Source organism: Eremothecium sinecaudum, chromosome IV, assembly GCF_001548555.1.
Source record: "Eremothecium sinecaudum strain ATCC 58844 chromosome IV, complete sequence".
In the NCBI taxonomy this organism is placed as follows: Eukaryota; Fungi; Ascomycota; class Saccharomycetes; order Saccharomycetales; family Saccharomycetaceae; genus Eremothecium; species Eremothecium sinecaudum.
In genome coordinates, this window is record NC_030895.1 from 1,331,681 (window position 1) to 1,349,609 (window position 17,929).

The following is a 17,929-nucleotide window of genomic DNA, read 5'->3' on the forward strand; positions in this document are numbered from 1 at the left end:
AAAATTTCAACATAATTAACACTTACTATGACCCTGTCATGTTACACGTGCTCAAATATTTAAGATATTAGCATATTTGTGGACTATAAAGGGATTCTAGACTACCTGTAAGGTTTTATTATGTTGCAATGCCTTCTATTGGACATGCTTTTGCTATTTGTACAACCTTACCTTTTGTATTTCAAATGTTCGCCACCTTTTCGGTCCCCTTTACAAGGAACTTCTATTTAGCTGATTTCGGAGGCATTAAGTTCGGTGTGTTTGGTTGGTGTAATAATGCGACAAATATATGCAGCAATGCTGCTCTAGGTTACGATTTTTCGTTGCTAGGCGACCATGCCCCATCTACTTTTCCAAATCGCGCGAAGTTGTCTTTGGCAACATTACTGGTTGTACATCCAATTGGGCTTTTCTTGACGTCGGTTCTATGGCTATCTTCTATATGCGTCGGATTCTTTCAATCTTCCTATAGGCCGCTAGTTATAATCATATTTTGGTCAGTGCTTACCTACATTCACACTGTGCTCTGTTTTCTTGTCAACGTGATGCTGTTTTTCCCGTACATGAACTGGCAAGGATGGGCAATGCTGGGGAGCTCATTCCTGGTGATGCTAAGCTCCTCTCTGGCCTGTTTGCTACGGCGTAATGTTTCTTATAAGGATTTTGAGAGGCGGGCAAGGATTGAGGATATCGAATTGTACCCGCTCAGTTATAGTAACGCCTCTCACAGACTAAACGAGGACCATGAAGAGCTATTGACACCCATAGACACCGAGAGGAGTATTCCAGAAGGTATATCCAGCAGGAAGAAGAAGAATGAAGATTTTGAGCTCATCGAACTGACCTAGATCGTTTCTAGTTGAACTGTATCACTTTACACGAATGATCCGATCTGAATTTTTGAACCAACAACGGCGTTCAGACCAGTTAGTACTAAGGATCAAAGCTTCAAGGCTTAAAAGGAAAGTCAAGCTACTGAGGTACCATACTCATATTGAATCACAGTATAACATGCATAGAGCTTCTAGCGCCAGTTTCAAGGGTAAACTGGTAGACTTGATACCCAAGAAAAAACCTCACACAAAACACACACTATCAAGTGAAAGCAAAATCTATAACCTCAAACCAGCAGATGTCTTACATCCCTTCATTAACGTCTCGCAATTTGATATTTCTTTGCTTTGCATGACTGAAAGATGTCCTCAGCTTTTTGATGGGAAGGAAGCCGTACCTGCTATTATGCAATCAGAAACTAGTGATGCGAAGGAATTGAAGAACATGAAGTTCAAATTCCACACTGTTTACGGCATATATCACTGGATTAAGGAATTTACGAGTAATAGAGAATTATCCCTGCAACCACTGGAGTTTATTAATGAAATTGCTCCTCCACTACCTACCGTGAAACTCAATTTACAAGCATTAGAGCACGGTTGGGAAGAAATGACCCTAGAACACCTTTTCATGAACATTAATGATAGCCCTGAAAATATAATACTGTGGATTTTACAGAACCGCCCTGACCGCTATAATGTTGTTATGAGCGGAATGTTGCCGTTGATAGGCACTTATTTGGACCATCTGGAGATTATAGAACTCGTTATTCAACAACTGCTTAAGATATCCCAAGAGCAGAGCGATTTCAATGAAGAGGAAAATCGACTGTTTGAAAAGCTGCTGAAAGCTGTTGAAGACCGTTTTGGAGGCGGTTACTCTTCAGTCTTCAACATACATACGGTCATCCAGCTTTTGAAATTTCATCTTAAAAATGGAAATCTTAACCAATGCAAAACCTACATGTCTGAGATAATTGGTATGGGGTTTTGTCCAAGTTCCCACATTGTTAACCAGTATCTGTCCTTGATAGATGAACAGATTACCGAAGAATCGCATTCTGATCCAAACTCTCGCAGGGTCGTCAAGTTTGCATATATTGCAGACTTCTCAATGGTGTTAGAAAAAACCTTAACAGCCGAGAATTTGTCAATATTAATCGATTATTGCATTCATCCAACGGAAGTCTTCGACCTGCTCACAATATTCGAACGCACAGGAAACCATCGTCTATTGTCTGAACAATGTGGCGTGAAACTTATTGGTACATTATCCCAACTTACAGACTCTTACATCACTAACTGCTGTAATTTATCCACTTTACTTCATAAAATGAAGGCTTATTACGAAGGACCAATACCAGCACTGTTGGTTGAAACATTTATATCTGCTTATTTGGAAAATTACAACTATTCCATGGCAGCTACATTATACAGAACATACGATTTTGTTAATAAGATCCCGGACAGAAAACTTAAAAAGTCAGAAAGTTCCCTACCAGGGTTTACTGAGACGGATAGAAAAAAGTTTATGGAATTGTGTAGCATCACAACTCCAGTTTAGTATTATTAGTAATATTTGCATTCTTCTTTGTAGGAATGATACATCTTTCTATAATGTTTTAACTTGAAAGATTTTTTACTAGTGACAGCCTAAAAAAATCTGGTTCTGCGTCAGCGTTGTTTCATGTAATTATACATAAATAATCTCTTGATGTTGTTATGATTAAGAAGCTGCTAGCGAGTTATTTGCAAGCAATAATGCTACTTGCAATAATTGATTTAATTAAACCATAGATTGGAATTATGAGGGCCTTTTTTCTAGTTATTCCTGTAGTAGCTTGTGTAGCCGATAATTCGCAGCTGACATCGCACCTAAATCAAGCAATACAAGTTAAAACGGACTTTCATTCTATATCTAATGATATTATTCTAGAAAAATTCCCAATACTAGAATCTAGATGTGTTCAAGGGGCTTTATCACAGTTTTTACCTAAATGCTTGAAATACGGTATTGAAACAATCACAACTGAAGAACGAACGCAAGCTGCGGTAAAACTATCGGTTTGTGAGTTACATGCCTCAAACGTAAAAAATATACCATTGGAATGTACGCAGGGGTCAGATATTCCTATTTGTTTAAAACGCCTGCAGAATTCACCTCAATGGTGGACTACTTACAGCGGTTATTACCAGCGACTTCCCTCAATCTGCTTTGAAAACGCTCTACCTTACGAGAAGGAACAAATACTGGAACTATTCCTGAACATAACTGATCTATATTCAAATTTTAATGAGAAATTACAATACAGTTTACAGAAATACAGAGATGAGTTTGAAGCGAGTGCCGAGGAAAGCATAAACATGATGAAAAGTCAGGTTATGGAAAGTGCCAAGGACATGATTAATGAACTGGCCGATAATTTGGCTGGCGTAGAACAAAAAGTAGATGTTATTAGTAAATCAGTGGAAGCTCATACTGATGAACTTCGAAATATGTTGAACGATATCAGTGAGGAATTAAACGACCAGGCTATTGCTGACCAGGTCTCTGAGTTGAAAGAAAGCACTGTTAAAGGCTGGATTGACCTCCACAATCAATTTAACATATACAGAGAAGTGCAGCAAGGATACTTGGAGGATGTAGATTTGGTATTCGAAAGCTTTTTTGGCAGTACTTCTAGAAAAATTGAAGAAGTGAGAGACGCGGTTGTAGACAATCAACTTGAAACAATAGCTATGATAAATGACTTCAATGGTTTGGTTCGCAACTCTATCATGCCTATGATCGTTGAGGAACTAACTCCGGGGATAGAGAAAGCATCAGAGGTGATTATTAGCAAATTGGCTGCTATAGACAACGTTGTGGATGAGAAGGTGGAGAACTTAGATTCTCAGTTGAATGATGTCTTTAGCTCTATTGAGATACACCTCAACGATACCAAAGAGAGAGTAGATACTATGAATGAGTCAATCGGTGTATTACAGCAGCGAGTGAGCGCGATTCTCTCATTTGGCAACGCGACAGTGGAGTCCATTGCATGGGTTTATCGGTTTATTAAAAAAATTCTTGGCGGATATTCTATCCTCATGGCGGTTATAGCGCCCATTACTTTCTACCTAAGTCGCAAACTCTACCAGCCATCGGCATATATAGTCATGAAATCCGCAGTTGTGTGCTCAGCAGCTATTCTAGGAGCTAAATCTGGGTCTTTATTCTTTTCTTAATATATATATATCTCACTCACAAACCTCGTATGCCACTCAGGCCAGCTTCTTATATTGCATTTGTTCTATAGCGATTGCGTTCATTACACTTTCATCAACTGGAAGTGTCTTATACGAGGTTTTATGCAAAAACTGCAACCCTGTTGCGCGTTCTAATGCATTTACTGGCACTTGGAACTCGGACAGCTTCGTGGAGTCTGGTATTGGCTCATTAGGCAAAACAAATGCAGAAACATACACAGAATCACCCTCCGCTACCAACAACTTGAAAAAGTGTGTTGGAACTGCAATATTAGGTGGGTTTCCAATCATCTCGTATGTAACTCTATACTTCCCATCTGGACACTTTTTGGGTAAGTAGAGAGGACCAGTCACAATACGCACACTCTTGTACTTGTTAGCCATACGACGACAATACTGCTCCAAGCGTGCCCAATAGTCCCTGTTAAACCCATCTCCCACTTGTGGACACATATTTGTCAAGTAGAATGTCTCATCCATCGCAGTCTGCGAGTATTTCGCATCTGCCGCCGGCACCAAGTGCCCCCTGTCATATCCAGATCTGAAATAGTCCCTTAGGCGCGCCTTAAACATATCTGGGATCTTATCATCTTCTTTAAAGAACGACTTCTTCCGAGCAGCATTATTGGCTGCTAGAGATTCCGCCGTTATATGTTCAACCACCCAATACGGGTTCCTCATCCGCCTATCATAACACGAAATAAAGCCCTCGTGAGTTTGTAAATCATGAATAGGACCTGGAAACCCATACTTGAAAAACCCAGCAGGGTCAATAGCTGGCTTGTTACCGATTAGCTTACTGGTGTCGGTTAACGTTGTAACTCCATCAGAAGAAATGCTTAGAGGAGCATTATTTGATATTTCTGACTTCCGTTTAAACAAGTATAAACCAACAGCACCCGTTCCAACAACTCCACCTATAACACGTCTAAGAGACATTATAACGATGTAAAGATAATAAATATCCTAATTCTCTTAAATAAATGTAGATGGTTTTAAGCTTTGACGTCCTTTACTTTTTTTTTTATAGGCGAAAAAATCTCAACTACTTTCAGATTTGCTGGCGCCAGCGTAAGAGACAGTTAATATTCACTTAAAAGTCATTTACTATTCTATATTCTCTAATGGATAAAGTCATAACTATATCGGATAAACTGGTAATAGAAACTGTAGCATTAAATGCTGATTTTTTGATAAAAAGAGCCATTTGATGGTTATAGTCTCTTTTGGAGTGGTTTCTATCCATATTCTTTACCTGACTCGCCTAGTCTATTGCCTCTATTTCATGAGAAACGGGAGCCTTAACCACGTGTAAGTTGAAACCCGATTTCTTAGATCTTTTGGTCTCATTACTTGGTATCTTGGCCAATCCCCCAGAGTGTACACTGCTGATAGATGACCTTCGTGACGGCCCGAATACACCCCACCAGTTTATTGGAGTCTGGGATATCACAGACAATGGCTCGCGTACCTCTTGTATTGCCTCGAATGACGTTGGGAGGTTTAACTCGCTATCTAATCGAAGATCGGATAACTCCCGAACGGTCGACTCTAGGACCTGAATTCTTTCAGCCCTAGTTTTCGATATTCTATGAATGGTTGCGATGTCCTTTGATAAGGTCATATTCTCGTTGGTTAAATTTAGGTTCTCCAACTGAGACGTGGTGAGCTGCTCAGTTAGGGTGTTGTTGCGTTCTATAAGGCGCGATTCTATCAGTTTCAGAGCGTTGATTTGCTCTCTTAATAATTGTTCTTGGTCCGACTGCTCATCTAGTTTGGACTGGAGGTCAACTAACAGCTCGCATTTCTCCATTAGACTTACCAACAAGTCGTCGACACACGATGTCTTACTTTCCGCTGTCGCCGTCTCACTTTCTTCTTCAGAGGCCTTCTCAGAAGACTCAAGAAGACCCTTTAGGGTCTCCACTTGTGCCGATAGCTTCTTGTTCTGCTCTTCAAGTTCCGATAGCAGTTCTTCCTTATCACGTGGGTCGGACGCTTTCAATGTTTCGATTTCTCTTTCCAAGTGCGTTATCCTTCTCTTAAGTTTTAGTTCTCTTACTTCGAGTCTCGTAATAGTGTTCTCCATCTCCTTTTTGATGTATATGTCACTCTTGTTTACCACAGCCTTGTTCTTGATGTATTTAGCCCGGGAACCAAAGCGAAGAGTTGTTAAGGTTTCCGGCTCATTAAACTTATCCGAAGCACAGTTTAGGATCAAAGTTGTTTTGCTATTACCTCCTAGAGAATCACTCAACAACCTGGTTAGTTGAGAGTCTCTATATGGTATATGTATTCTTTTTTTGTCCTTCTGTGTTAAGGCGTTGATAACGTTTCCCAAGGAACTCAAAGATAAATTGATCTTCTTTGCCTCCTCCAACGTTACTCCAACTGCGTTTGTTTTCGAAACTTTCTCGGACCCTGCCAAGTCTACTAGAAATAGATTAGAAGTTTGGATCCCCCCTTCTAGACTATTTGTTTCTTGTAGGTGTATCTTTACTATCGCATGTGATCTTGAACTTTCTAAGTTCATCTCTGTTGAACCTTTATATCTCTGGGTGTCACCCATGCGAATGCAGTGTAAAAGTTCATTACTGTCACTAACAGATACGATTGTAGCGGATTCGTGGATGCCTAGCGCTTTAGAATCCTGTAAGCTTAATCTGACCCTTTTCTCTTCCCCTTTTCTCGGCGTCAGTGAATGGTTGATGCTCATATCTAACAAATCGTAAACCTTCTCTAAATATATCTCGAGAAAAGAGACCGATACAACGTACTCTATAGCTGGTCCTTTCTTCACGTCGATTCGCTGGAATATTTGCTCACATATCCTGGGAATTAAGCCACTGTTATTCAAAGTGCCAAACATGGTGTATGATTTCCCTGAACCGGTCTGTCCGTAAGCTAATATTGTACTATTGTATCCTCCGAAGAATTTGTCCAACATTTCCTCAGCAACGAAGTCGTAGACCTCTTCTTGGGTAGATTCTGGGGCAAATACATGATCGAACTCAAATGAACGGTTGCTGGTGATTTCCTTGTGGTTGACCATTGCGCCAGTACCGGGCGAAGACACATTATTCCTGATAATCTCAACAGTGGTAGAATCGGCAGCAACCACAGAAGGTGTTTCGGGGGGTTCACAAGTTGGAACAGGTTTTAGTCGAACCACGACCTTAACATTGTTGTCTCCACTGGACTCAACATTCTCAGTAGAAACCTCTTTAGAAGTCTCATTCATGTTTGCTGTCCCCACAGTATTATTTTCGACTCCAAATCGTTTGCACGAAATTCGATGGATCTAATTCAAAAAATAAAAAGGATAGTAATTCTGCTACACAATTCCCTACTTAATTGGCGTGCCCTGGTGCTAGCAAACCTTCTCAGCTGTTTAACGTTTAACCACTATGTCGCTGTCTTTAATATTATATGTTTTGGGAAAAACTGGCACAAAAGAATTGATCACGTGATCATATGGGCCCGATATAGACAACATGATGGAGAGCTATATAATAAAGATAGTGCTGGAGATACGTTGCAGCTTTATTATGCTATCTAGAGTTTTGTATAGAGTTGTATAGTGTAGAGGACAAACGGTTCGTATTCGGTATCAACAAGAGAAGCGTACTCGTTTAAAGATGAGTCGTTACGCTTTATTTTGCCGTGTTTGTCCTTAGAGAAAGCGTTTCCGCCTAGGTATCCGAATCTTTCCATTAGCTCAGATTTGCATTGCTTGAATGCTTTTGGAGGCACAGCTATAATTTTTGTAATAAAATGTGGAGGTAGGCCGTAGCGAAGGACGCTTTCAACGAAAACTCTGAGCGCCTTAATGTGGAACCAATTGACGAAGATATCGGAATAGGCAGCTTTAGCCAATCTAACGAGTTGGACACGTAGCGAGTGTTCTAAGCTAGCGGCGGAATCATGTTCCTGTCTGAATTGCTCTAATATTTCCTCAGAGTAGTTAAACTCGCGGGGGATGAATTTTCTATCTCTGCATGCAGCAATGAAACTAGAAACAGACTTCTTGAATAAGTGAACATTGTACAGGACATATTCATCATCCTGCTTTAGGATTTTGGCCGACTGTGGTACGACGTTCTTTGCCAGTGTTTCGTAGGTATTTTCAAAGTCCTCTTTCAAGCTCTTTGGAACGACTATCAAGACCGTAGTGAGGTATTCACTATTAGTTATGAAATCGTCTGCGGTAACGATATCATGGAGGGACCTTACAGATAAATCACCTGTTTTTTTGCGTTGTGCAGCTGCTAAATTGGATTTTGCATTGTTATAGTTCGTATAGGAAGCTCTTACATCTGTGTCTAACTGGAAAGCCTCATTTGAGATCTCTGCTATCAATTCCTTAATAGAGTTGTTCAGGTTGAACTTTCGCGTTTGCCATTGAAAATTCGTTAGGTACTCTGGAATAGGGACATTGTTCACAGAAATAGTACCATATACGTTCTTTTGAGACTCTGTAAACGCAGCTAAAATTTCCTCCACTTTTGCAACAGAACCACTGATCTGTGTGTCAATCTTCGCCAACTCTTCTGACTGCAACACCAATGTGTCTAAAGACCCAATTTTAAACTCTGGAATAGAGAAATCTGATACAAAAGTCCTGCCTCCGACCAAATCCTTAACTAACCAGTCATTAACATCAGCATCGCTTGCTTTACAAAGTTTTGCATTTCCTGGTAACGAGAGTAAAACGAACTCCCTCGTTGTATACAGAGCAGTAGACATTGAATGTTATATCTAAAATCTTTGAAAAGGCTTACTGTTTTCAATGTAGAGTAGTAATCTTTGAGTGCTTTCTACAGGCTATGGAATTAGAAAGACTTTCTTTATAAGCTTGTCGTATATTCTATCGTATTAGGGTTTGTAAATTACAATGTGAGGTGTTAAAATCCACTTTCTAAAAAATCGCACAATACGAACATAAAAAGATGTTTAATAGGATAAATTCATTCATTATAAAGCATCGAGAGACGCTATGCCTCGCGATGACTAGATTTACTTATTTATAAACTAGAGAGCATGTGTTTTAAGACGATTTGTAGCTAATTAACTTATTTCAAAACCTTACCGTCAGCGATTTCCTTAGATTCACCGTTGACAACAACTGGCTTGTCCCAAGCCCACATGTTGTTGATGAATTCCTTGTCCTCCTCCTTGGATGGGTCTAACTTGGTGAAGTCGTAAGATTCCCAGTCAGGAGCAACATCGAAGGCTGGAACGTGGTCTTGGCCACGTACCATAACAGCACCAATGATACCGTTAGCGTTGTTTTCACCGTAAACAACCAAAGAACCGAACATGTACTTGACGGAAGCAGACAATCTGTTGAAGAAACCACCGATTAGGTTGTTACTCATGAAAGTCAAGGTCAATTCGTCATTGTACTTGTAAGCAACCTTCCAGATGGAGTATTCCTCAGGGTTGTAGTTCTCCCAGAACCATGGCATAGCGACTGATCTGGTGTCTTCGTTGGAGTACTTTCTCTTCCAGTCTTCCAAGTCGAAGGTGGAGTTACCCAAAGCTGCCAATGGGTGCTTTGGCTTCTTGGCTGGAGCAGCCTCAGCAGCGGCTGGGGCTTCCTGTTCCTTGGCCTTGGCTGGAGCTTGCTCCTTTGGTTCTTCTTTCTCTTTCTTCTCCTTCTTTTGCTTCTTTGGAGGTTGGAAGGATGGGGGGTTGTCTATGTACTTGAGTTCCACACCCTTGAAGTAGTCGGTTGCTAGCATAGTGTTGAACCATCTCATGATAGCTGGATGTTCATCTCTCCACTTCTTGCCTAGGTGGGTCTCGACACCCATAGCAATAGCAAAACCGAAAATAATGTCAGCAACAGAGATGTTCTCGGTAGCTAGGTAAGTGTAGTTGGTCAATCTGTCCTCGATCACATTGGTGATCTTTTCGGTGGCATCGACATTGTAGTCGTAAATTTGCTTGACATATGGCATCTTACCGATGATGACGAGGAAGACATTCTTCACACCTTCAAGGTAGTCAGCGTTCACCAAAGAGAACCACTTCATGACTTGAGCTTGCTCATCGATATCAGCACCAAGCAATCTGTTTCTGGCTTGTTCGTCCTCAATGAAATTAATTACTGTTTTTTGTTAGTAATCTGGCGTTCAAAAATCGCCAAGGCTGAATACAAAGATTCTGATGTCAGAGCAAATTTATCGACACATGAGCGTTAGTTACATTTTAAAGTGCCCATTCAGACAGGGATAACTGTTAATTTTGAATTTTTTCTCATCATTATCAGACCAGTGCATTCAAGCCCTCAGCGGAACTATTAAACAAAAAAAATAACATACGGTAATATGTGATAGCCATAGTCTCATGTATAGCTTGGCCCTTCGCATTTACGAAACCTGGGATCTTGTTCAATGGGAACAACTTTTGGAATTCAGGAGAAGAATCAGGTTCCACGATTTTGACATCTAGGTTGTGTACATCGATAATAGCAGCAGGGACTCTGCCTCTGCTGTGAGCTTTGCTGTATAGAGTACCTAAGGACATTTTTTTTAGCGACTGGTATGATTAAATTACAGAGTGCTAGAAAGCTTAGCCAAACACTTCGACTTTATATTCCAAGTCAAACTCAATCTCGTCAGGAAATTTTTTCACCAACGAAGAGTGTATGGGTGTCTTCTTCCGTTCTGAAAAGTTATTAGTAATTTTTAGGGCTTGTTTAGCTACCGTTGGATGATGGTAGAGTAAATCCATGCTGCAGAAATCAGATACCATTATTCACTAGATTAGGGGCGACGAAGCCTATGTTTCTCGAATATACCATATGGATTTCAACTATGAGGGATTATGTCAGGATATCATGATAGTCTCGTGTTAATCACTCCCTACTGAGCCTTTTAAAGCACACAATCGTTAATTACAAGAGGCCACAGTGTTATTCTTGTATATTTGTAAGAAATTACCGTTATATTAGTAACATTGCTCCTATGGGGCTTTGATCCTGGCTGCGTTCACTTTTTTTATCGTATGGTAGAAGGTCCCGATCCCGCGGAATAGTTCTATGGCCACGTCTTTAGTTGCGGCTTTGCGGATGCTGATAGTAAAATATACCCTACTCCCAGAACTTACATCGCCTTCATTCGTCTAAGTTGTTAGTTCACGTATGGGCGGCTAGATGCTTATTCTAGTACGAGGATATTTGTCAATATTAGAAATCGTTTCTTTTTCCGTAAGGAAGCCTGAAAATTTTCAGTGAAGTACTCATTTGATGATGAGTTTACTGCTGGTAGGACCGAGCAAAAGGTAAGATTATCAGTACTAGGATAAGTTTGGGTGGTTTAGAATGAGCAATTCTCTAGAGGAACGCCTGAAAACAAACTCAAATGCTTTTGATGGTTTGCTATCATTGATTCCTGCCAAGTATTACTATGATGAGGAGACTCGAGAACAATGGAAAGCTACCAAAAAGTCAAAGATACAGTCAAAGATCGATAAGAAGCGGAAGCTAAATCCTGAAGAGCAGAACGACAGCTCATTTTCTGCTTTGGAAGTTAAGAAAAGGCGTGAGAAGGACGCTAAACCTGTTGTTCTGCCCGGTGAGAATCTTAATAGACAGAGACATGCTGAAGAACAAGAGGATGAAGACGTTGAAAGTGAGCATATTAGTATATTATTTGATGATAATGGGAATGAGATGCCTAGGGACAATGATGAGTCTGAAGTAGACGCCGAGCCTGAGCAAAAGCAGGATCCGGAGGAGCAGACGAGTAAATCGAGAGTAAAAAGTAAGGATTTGACGGAGGAGGAGAAGGTTGCGAAGAAGAAGAAGATGGAAGAGCTTCGTGCAAAGTTGCAGGAGAAAATCCAGTCTATGAAAGAGAGGAGGAAGGCCCCCGGTACCAAGGTTGAGGGCGCGCCAAGCTCTAGAGAAGCGATTCTGGCGCAAAGAAGGCACAGAGAGGAAATTAGGAAGCGCAAACTAGAAGAAGAAAAGCAAAAGCATGATGATTCATCTGACGAAAGTGGATCCGAATCCGAAAGCGACTTGGAGGACCAGCTTCCACGCAAGAAAGCTGCTTTAGACGCAGATGTGGCAGTCAAAGATATGATGTTCCAGAATATTGTCTTTGACGATGGTTCCAGGTCTACCTCAGATCTCCAGCGGTTCAGAAAAGCAGAACAGGGCAGGGGCCCCTCCAAAAATGACGTGAAGAGCCATCTGAAGCTAGCAGAATCGAAACGTGCTGCTCTGGAGAACAAAGATGAGCTACAGCAAATTATGATCAAGCAGAGAGAAAAATGGAAGAAGGCCATGCTACAGGCCGAGGGTGTTAAGCTAAAGGACGACGAAAAATTGCTACGTAAGGCAGTCAAGAGAAAGGAAGCCAAAAAGAGAAAGTCTGCTGTGGAATGGAAAGAGAGGGAACAGGTTGTCACAAACAGTATTGCTGAGAAACAAAAGAGAAGGGAAGAAAACTTAGCTATTAGAAGAGAGAATAAGGGAAAGAAGAAGTCTAAGCAACAGAAAATGAAGCGTAAGTTCACTGGCACTATAGTTGCTAAGAAAAGAGCAGGCTTTGAAGGTCGTTTGAAAAGCGGTAAGAAGAAATAACACTATTAGCATTAAGTAATTTCATAACCTAAATAGACATTAGTTAAATATTCATCAACACGTAAAGAAAGAATCCGAAGTCTTTCTTTCGTCATGGACATCTATATGTTGAAGCGCCCTTTTAGAGCTTATTCTATTGCAACATTAAATTTAAATTACAATGGTAAAAATTCTATGGCGTAAACAATAATTTTATAACACTCAAAACATTGTAGACAGGCGCTCGACATTTGTTCAGATAGTAATGCTCCGCTATAAGAGCCTTCTTAAGTCTGGGTTGGCTGTTCATCATGTTCGATTTGTTCGTCAGAGACCGTTTAGAAATGATCATATAGGTACCTCAACAACGTCCAGCATCGTTGGAAATACACCAAAAATTGTGGATAGGGTAGCTCCTAATGTTGAGGCAGCTGAAAAAGATCTGCAAAGTATGGGGTTTAAGGAACTTAAACATAACGATGACAACCTTGATGATGAAAGCTTGGTGGATTGGTTAACTGTCAATAATTCTGGGTTTAAGAACTCGACATCAAATCTTAGAAATCTAGTGGCCAAATTAAAGACTGTTCCACAGCAATCAGCAGAGCGAGTTAAGCTGACATTTTCGTACCTGTTAAAAGAAGTAGAGATGGAAATTGAAAGGTTAAATCTTTTTAGTCCTGAGACGTTGAATGAAATGCTCCTAGCGAACAAACAGAGGGCACTGAAAAACGCTATAAAGAGTGAGGATATAGGCAAGATTTTTTTCCAAGAGTTGGTCAGTATGGATAATGGTAAGCATGTGTCGCCACTTCAGCATACAGAGCTGTTACTTAATATATTGGTTGAAATCAACAAGTCGAAAGAAAAAGGTATTACGATAGAGCAGGCTGTTGAGGCATTTGAGCTTTCAAAGTTAATTCCCGATTATGAAACAAGGCTTCGTGCTATAACTCTTTCTGGGCGCTTGCTGTATTCCTTTGGAAAAGTCAGAATGGATGCCGTGAATGAATCGTTTTATATAGAAGGTTTGCTACACCATGGTTACGACAAGCAGGCGCTGCATTACTTTGAGAGCTATAAAGATAAGGTGAATCAAAAATGGTGGAATGAGGTAGGTTTAATGATTATGCTGCGGTCTAACCAGTTACAAAGATTTGATACTCTATTTAAACAAACAGTACAGAAATATGGTGAAACGAATATTAGGCCAAAAATCATTAAAACAGCAATAAAGAAGAAGCTGCAGTCAAAAACTTTTGCTGAAGCAGATTATTTTAACGATTTATTCCTTAGATTGGTAGATACCCATGGATGCATAAAGGAAAAGCAAAATAACCAACCAACTATGATGGATTTTGAGTCAGAAGAGCATGCTAATGAATATTTCAATGCAATTGAAGTACCTACTCATGCAGACTTTATGTCAATAATAGCTGCAAATTTCTTCCGCGGTAACCAACCCATGGCCTACAAGTTACTAGCCCGATTGATTCAAAGTCCAAATTTCGATATTGAAAATTGGACAGATTGTATTTGGATGATGCGGCTTCCTTTATTACGTGACTTCTCGTCATTTGAGATTGCAATTAAACCATTTTTAGAGCACGAAACTGAAGCAGAAACGCTGCGACAGTTACAGAAAAGTTTCGACTTAGTGATTGAATCCAAAGGCTTAACAAAGATTCGTAAAGCACTTGATTCTGTGTTATTTTCAAATATGGAGTCATTTGCTGCTAATTCCGAAATGAGCAAACTTCTTTATGACTATATGATTAAATATTGGACGAAGTCTGATCACGAACTGGATTCTTCTAAGAAATTTCATGGGATATTCAAAATACTGCTTGCAACCAATCAAGAAAAAACAGCGAAGGAGATCCTCACCAAACTAGAACAGTCAGAAAATGACAGCGTTTTCCCAAAAGTTAACGCTCATCATTATGCTGCTTTTGTTGACTATTACAGAATACTTGCGGCACGCGCTAAGACAGGGCCTAAGAAAAATATGCTCAATGAACAAGTTGACAATATAATAAAATCTATGGAAAGATTGGGTGTTTCGCATAACTCAGAAATATTGGCTTCTTTGATTTCATATTATAGAACGGTCTATGACTTTAACAAATGTTTTGCACTTATCAACTCCATTTTGGGATCCAAAATAGAGATGCATACAGCGGATAGTAAAGAACTAAACCTGCGATCATTTTATGATAGGAGGACGATAACACTAAAGTTGTACTTAGAAATCTGGAACGCATATCGCTCTTATCAAAAGGTTTTTAAAAGAGATTCGCACTCAATTGAGCAAACGTCCAATGCTCGTGATTGGAAATACCAGGTCATTCATATACGAAAGAATACTAGTACGCATCCCGAATTCTCAATGCTTCAACTTTTTAAAATGATGGTTAAAGTAGATAATATCCTAATATCATCGGATATTTATAACACTATCCTTCAAACACTTGCTTCAGGCTATGATTGGACAACTATTCCAGCTGTTTTAGAGTATATGCAAAAAATCCATAATGTCCCCTGCAGTAAAAAGTTGTCAAGTTATCTTACCGTATCCTTAACAAGAGCTTATGTCGACATGGAACGAAGGAAGTTGTTTTTCTCAGGCGGGATATCTGCAACAAATTCTAAAATTAATGCTGCTAAACGTAAGGTGATGAACATGGTTAAAGAAGGAGAAATCTTAGAAGATAAAGAAACCAATGATGCTATTTGTAATTTGATATTACATATAAAAGATCTTTTGAGCAAGACAGAACCCTCGAAAGTCCCTGAGATAGAAGAAGCTTATAAAGAGTTAGGGCTCATGCCACCTCCCATGTAAATAATAATAATTTATAGATGCATTACTTTTTACTTAACTTCATCCACTTTGGAATCTTTTTCATAGGGTTGATTTTACGCTTCACACTATCAGCGTCCGTTTTGCTGTCATTACTGGGACTGGTGGGTTGGCTGACAGGTTTGGCTTTCTTCAGAATTTCTTGCTTCAGATATGGACCTGGATGAGTAGTATCTAGCAAAAGTAGAGTGTTAGAGCCAAATCCGAGACCACTCACCAGTTTGGCATTCGAATCTTCTAACTTTTTGTGTGGATATGACTGAAATAGAGCAAATGAAATATCTGGGCTGATTAGAGTCCTTGATATCAGATCGTATACATTATGCATAGTATCGTCTTTGTCAAAACTGACGTCAAGCAGCTTAAGATCCGGCAGCCGTACACGGATATTGCATCTTTCTACAGTAACTGAGTGCTTCTCGGCGTTCAATTCTTCCCTTAAACGGCGTGTCATCAATGGTCCATGGTTTACTCGAGCAGATAGCATCTGTTGATATCTCATGACATCGGCTTCGGATAATTCATAGTCCATTTCTTCAGTTGCATCTCCTGCACTTACGTGATTAGACTCCGGTATGTAAACACTAGGTGAGTGTAAAGGTTTGTTGGGTTCGCGCGTCGGTGTATGTAAAGGCGTTCCAGATTCTTCTTTGGGTGTATGTGAAGGCTTTTCAGATTCATGTTTGGATTCGTGCAAAGGCTCCTTAGACTCAGATGAGCTGGGGCCATTTCTTGAAGTGGTTTCAGTACTTCTCTGAACAGGACTTCTTGGAATAGGACTTTTTTGAACAGGACTTCTTTGAACAGGACTTCTTTGAACAGGAGAACTGGAGGTTGATGAGGACGTTTTAAGGGCCTTTACTATCGAATTTATCTTCTTTGGCTTTTTGACAGGCTCAGTAGGTAGCCTTAGTCGCACAACTACATCTTCTGAAACTCCCATTTCAGCAAACGTGACATTTTCTAACTCCTCTAAAACCTCTGTTTTTGAAAATATTGCTACGTTACAATCAGGCCCTATCTTCCAACCTTCAGCTGAGCAAACTTCTTTTACGGCCTCACCAACAAAGGTGTTGGTTGCTATCTTGCGCACACTAGAACCGACCCCCATTGCCTGGAACTTAATCGATACTATGCGACCATCACTGCCTTTAGCCACTTTTACTAGCTTTATTAGAGTACCTGCAGGTAAGTTCGACTGACTATGCCGCATATAAAGCGCCAACTCACGGTCTCCATGCATCAATCGCCATTCCTGAGTGGTGGCGCTATTTATCTTGAAATGCTGTAATGCTGCCATCAAAATATCATGCAATACCGTTGAAGGCTGTGATATATACGTGAATTCCGCATAATCGTACTGTACTCTCACGGATGGCATTGGATTACTATAATTACGGCTGTAACGTTTTAACAGGGTTTGTTGTAGCAGCTGTTGCAATCATATATATACTCAACTTAATTAATCTAAGATCGGACAGGAGCGCTTTCGGACAGAGTTAATGCATCGGACAGAAGGCTACCGGACAACAAAGTAGTCCCTCCCCGGACAACATCGTAGATTAGAAAAGGACCCAATATATCGTTGCGATGTCAACTTAAACACATGAAAGAACCGATTCCGTAGCACAGTTACTTTCCATAACTAATGCTGTTAGATCCTTCTATCAGACTTCGCAATGCCATTATCAACAATCAACTTATAATAGTAAGGCATGTGCTGAAAAGGTGGCCTGAACTCCTGACTAATATCGATCCCTCCAATGGCTGGACATCCCTTCACTATGCTGCCTTCCACGGTCACTATCTTTTATGTGCCCTTCTGATTCAAAAGGGACATGATAGCGATGGTATCCGACGGACAGCAGATGGCGATTCTTGTGTCCATCTAGCGTTAATAAATGGTCACGAGCAAACTACTCATCTATTACTACAGCACTTCCCCCAGTGTGTTCAAGATCGCAATGCCCAGGGCCGTACACCAGCGCATATCGCATGTATGGGAGACTTCCATCAATGTCTAAGTTTGTTACTGCATGTGGGTACGGATATTACTGTGGGCGATGCTGAAGGTAACACCGCATTTCATATTGCTACCATTTATGGTAGTCTGCGTTGCGCCGAGCTGCTGGTTCAGCAGGTTGCAGGCAGGCCGGAGGAATGCGAGAAACGTAACAACGCCGGTTGGACACCAGCCGAGGTGGCAATGACTTTTGCTGTCCAAAATATATTTCTCAACTACGTTCGCGATGCCAGTATGCGCCAAGCTTTCCAACAGATCACACCAGTTGTACCGTGGTCCGTTGCTACAGCTTCTTCGGAAACTACCGCAGTCACATCGGCTCCACCATCGCTCCTCAGCATTTCAATCACAAAGGTGCGCACATAATAGTATTCTATTCTATACGT

At 40.4% G+C, this 17,929-nt stretch overlaps 11 protein-coding genes and 1 non-coding gene across 12 annotated transcripts; 7 read left to right on the plus strand and 5 right to left on the minus strand.

Annotated features, from left to right (window-relative positions):
- Positions 1 to 128: 128 nt before the first annotated feature.
- On the plus strand, positions 129 to 848 carry RIM9 (Rim9p; the record flags this gene model as incomplete). Its single annotated transcript, XM_018132402.1, has 1 exon — positions 129 to 848. One exon carries the CDS (start codon positions 129 to 131, stop codon positions 846 to 848), a length of 720 nt encoding a protein of 239 aa, XP_017987891.1.
- Positions 849 to 882: 34 nt separating this feature from the next.
- AEP1 (Aep1p) lies at positions 883 to 2,397 on the plus strand (the record flags this gene model as incomplete). The annotated part of the gene is made up of 1 exon (XM_018132403.1): positions 883 to 2,397. The coding sequence occupies one exon, from the start codon at positions 883 to 885 to the stop codon at positions 2,395 to 2,397; it is 1,515 nt and encodes a 504-aa protein (XP_017987892.1).
- A 242-nt stretch (positions 2,398 to 2,639) lies between these two features.
- Positions 2,640 to 4,061, plus strand: KAR5 (Kar5p; the record flags this gene model as incomplete). The annotated part of the gene is made up of 1 exon (XM_018132404.1): positions 2,640 to 4,061. One exon carries the CDS (start codon positions 2,640 to 2,642, stop codon positions 4,059 to 4,061), a length of 1,422 nt encoding a protein of 473 aa, XP_017987893.1.
- Positions 4,062 to 4,097: 36 nt separating this feature from the next.
- NUC1 (ribonuclease) lies at positions 4,098 to 5,021 on the minus strand (the record flags this gene model as incomplete). Its single annotated transcript, XM_018132405.1, has 1 exon — positions 4,098 to 5,021. One exon carries the CDS (start codon positions 5,019 to 5,021, stop codon positions 4,098 to 4,100), a length of 924 nt encoding a protein of 307 aa, XP_017987894.1.
- Positions 5,022 to 5,346: 325 nt separating this feature from the next.
- On the minus strand, positions 5,347 to 7,323 carry SMY1 (Smy1p; the record flags this gene model as incomplete). Its single annotated transcript, XM_018132406.1, has 1 exon — positions 5,347 to 7,323. The coding sequence occupies one exon, from the start codon at positions 7,321 to 7,323 to the stop codon at positions 5,347 to 5,349; it is 1,977 nt and encodes a 658-aa protein (XP_017987895.1).
- Positions 7,324 to 7,637: 314 nt separating this feature from the next.
- Positions 7,638 to 8,828, minus strand: VMA5 (H(+)-transporting V1 sector ATPase subunit C; the record flags this gene model as incomplete). The annotated part of the gene is made up of 1 exon (XM_018132407.1): positions 7,638 to 8,828. The coding sequence occupies one exon, from the start codon at positions 8,826 to 8,828 to the stop codon at positions 7,638 to 7,640; it is 1,191 nt and encodes a 396-aa protein (XP_017987896.1).
- Positions 8,829 to 9,154: 326 nt separating this feature from the next.
- TEF4 (translation elongation factor EF1B gamma) lies at positions 9,155 to 10,613 on the minus strand (the record flags this gene model as incomplete). The annotated part of the gene is made up of 2 exons (XM_018132408.1): positions 9,155 to 10,194; positions 10,409 to 10,613. 2 exons carry the CDS (start codon positions 10,611 to 10,613, stop codon positions 9,155 to 9,157), a joined length of 1,245 nt encoding a protein of 414 aa, XP_017987897.1.
- On the plus strand, positions 10,269 to 10,349 carry AW171_hschr42823. Its single transcript, XR_001930107.1, has one exon. It is a non-coding gene; the product is annotated as an HDRSNR38 (small nuclear RNA).
- Positions 10,614 to 11,409: 796 nt separating the features above from the next.
- On the plus strand, positions 11,410 to 12,678 carry RRP14 (ribosome biosynthesis protein RRP14; the record flags this gene model as incomplete). Its single annotated transcript, XM_018132409.1, has 1 exon — positions 11,410 to 12,678. The coding sequence occupies one exon, from the start codon at positions 11,410 to 11,412 to the stop codon at positions 12,676 to 12,678; it is 1,269 nt and encodes a 422-aa protein (XP_017987898.1).
- A 244-nt stretch (positions 12,679 to 12,922) lies between these two features.
- SOV1 (Sov1p) lies at positions 12,923 to 15,502 on the plus strand (the record flags this gene model as incomplete). Its single annotated transcript, XM_018132410.1, has 1 exon — positions 12,923 to 15,502. One exon carries the CDS (start codon positions 12,923 to 12,925, stop codon positions 15,500 to 15,502), a length of 2,580 nt encoding a protein of 859 aa, XP_017987899.1.
- Positions 15,503 to 15,524: 22 nt separating this feature from the next.
- UBX4 (Ubx4p) lies at positions 15,525 to 16,901 on the minus strand (the record flags this gene model as incomplete). The annotated part of the gene is made up of 1 exon (XM_018132411.1): positions 15,525 to 16,901. One exon carries the CDS (start codon positions 16,899 to 16,901, stop codon positions 15,525 to 15,527), a length of 1,377 nt encoding a protein of 458 aa, XP_017987900.1.
- A 267-nt stretch (positions 16,902 to 17,168) lies between these two features.
- On the plus strand, positions 17,169 to 17,909 carry AVO2 (Avo2p; the record flags this gene model as incomplete). Its single annotated transcript, XM_018132412.1, has 1 exon — positions 17,169 to 17,909. The coding sequence occupies one exon, from the start codon at positions 17,169 to 17,171 to the stop codon at positions 17,907 to 17,909; it is 741 nt and encodes a 246-aa protein (XP_017987901.1).
- Positions 17,910 to 17,929: the final 20 nt, after the last annotated feature.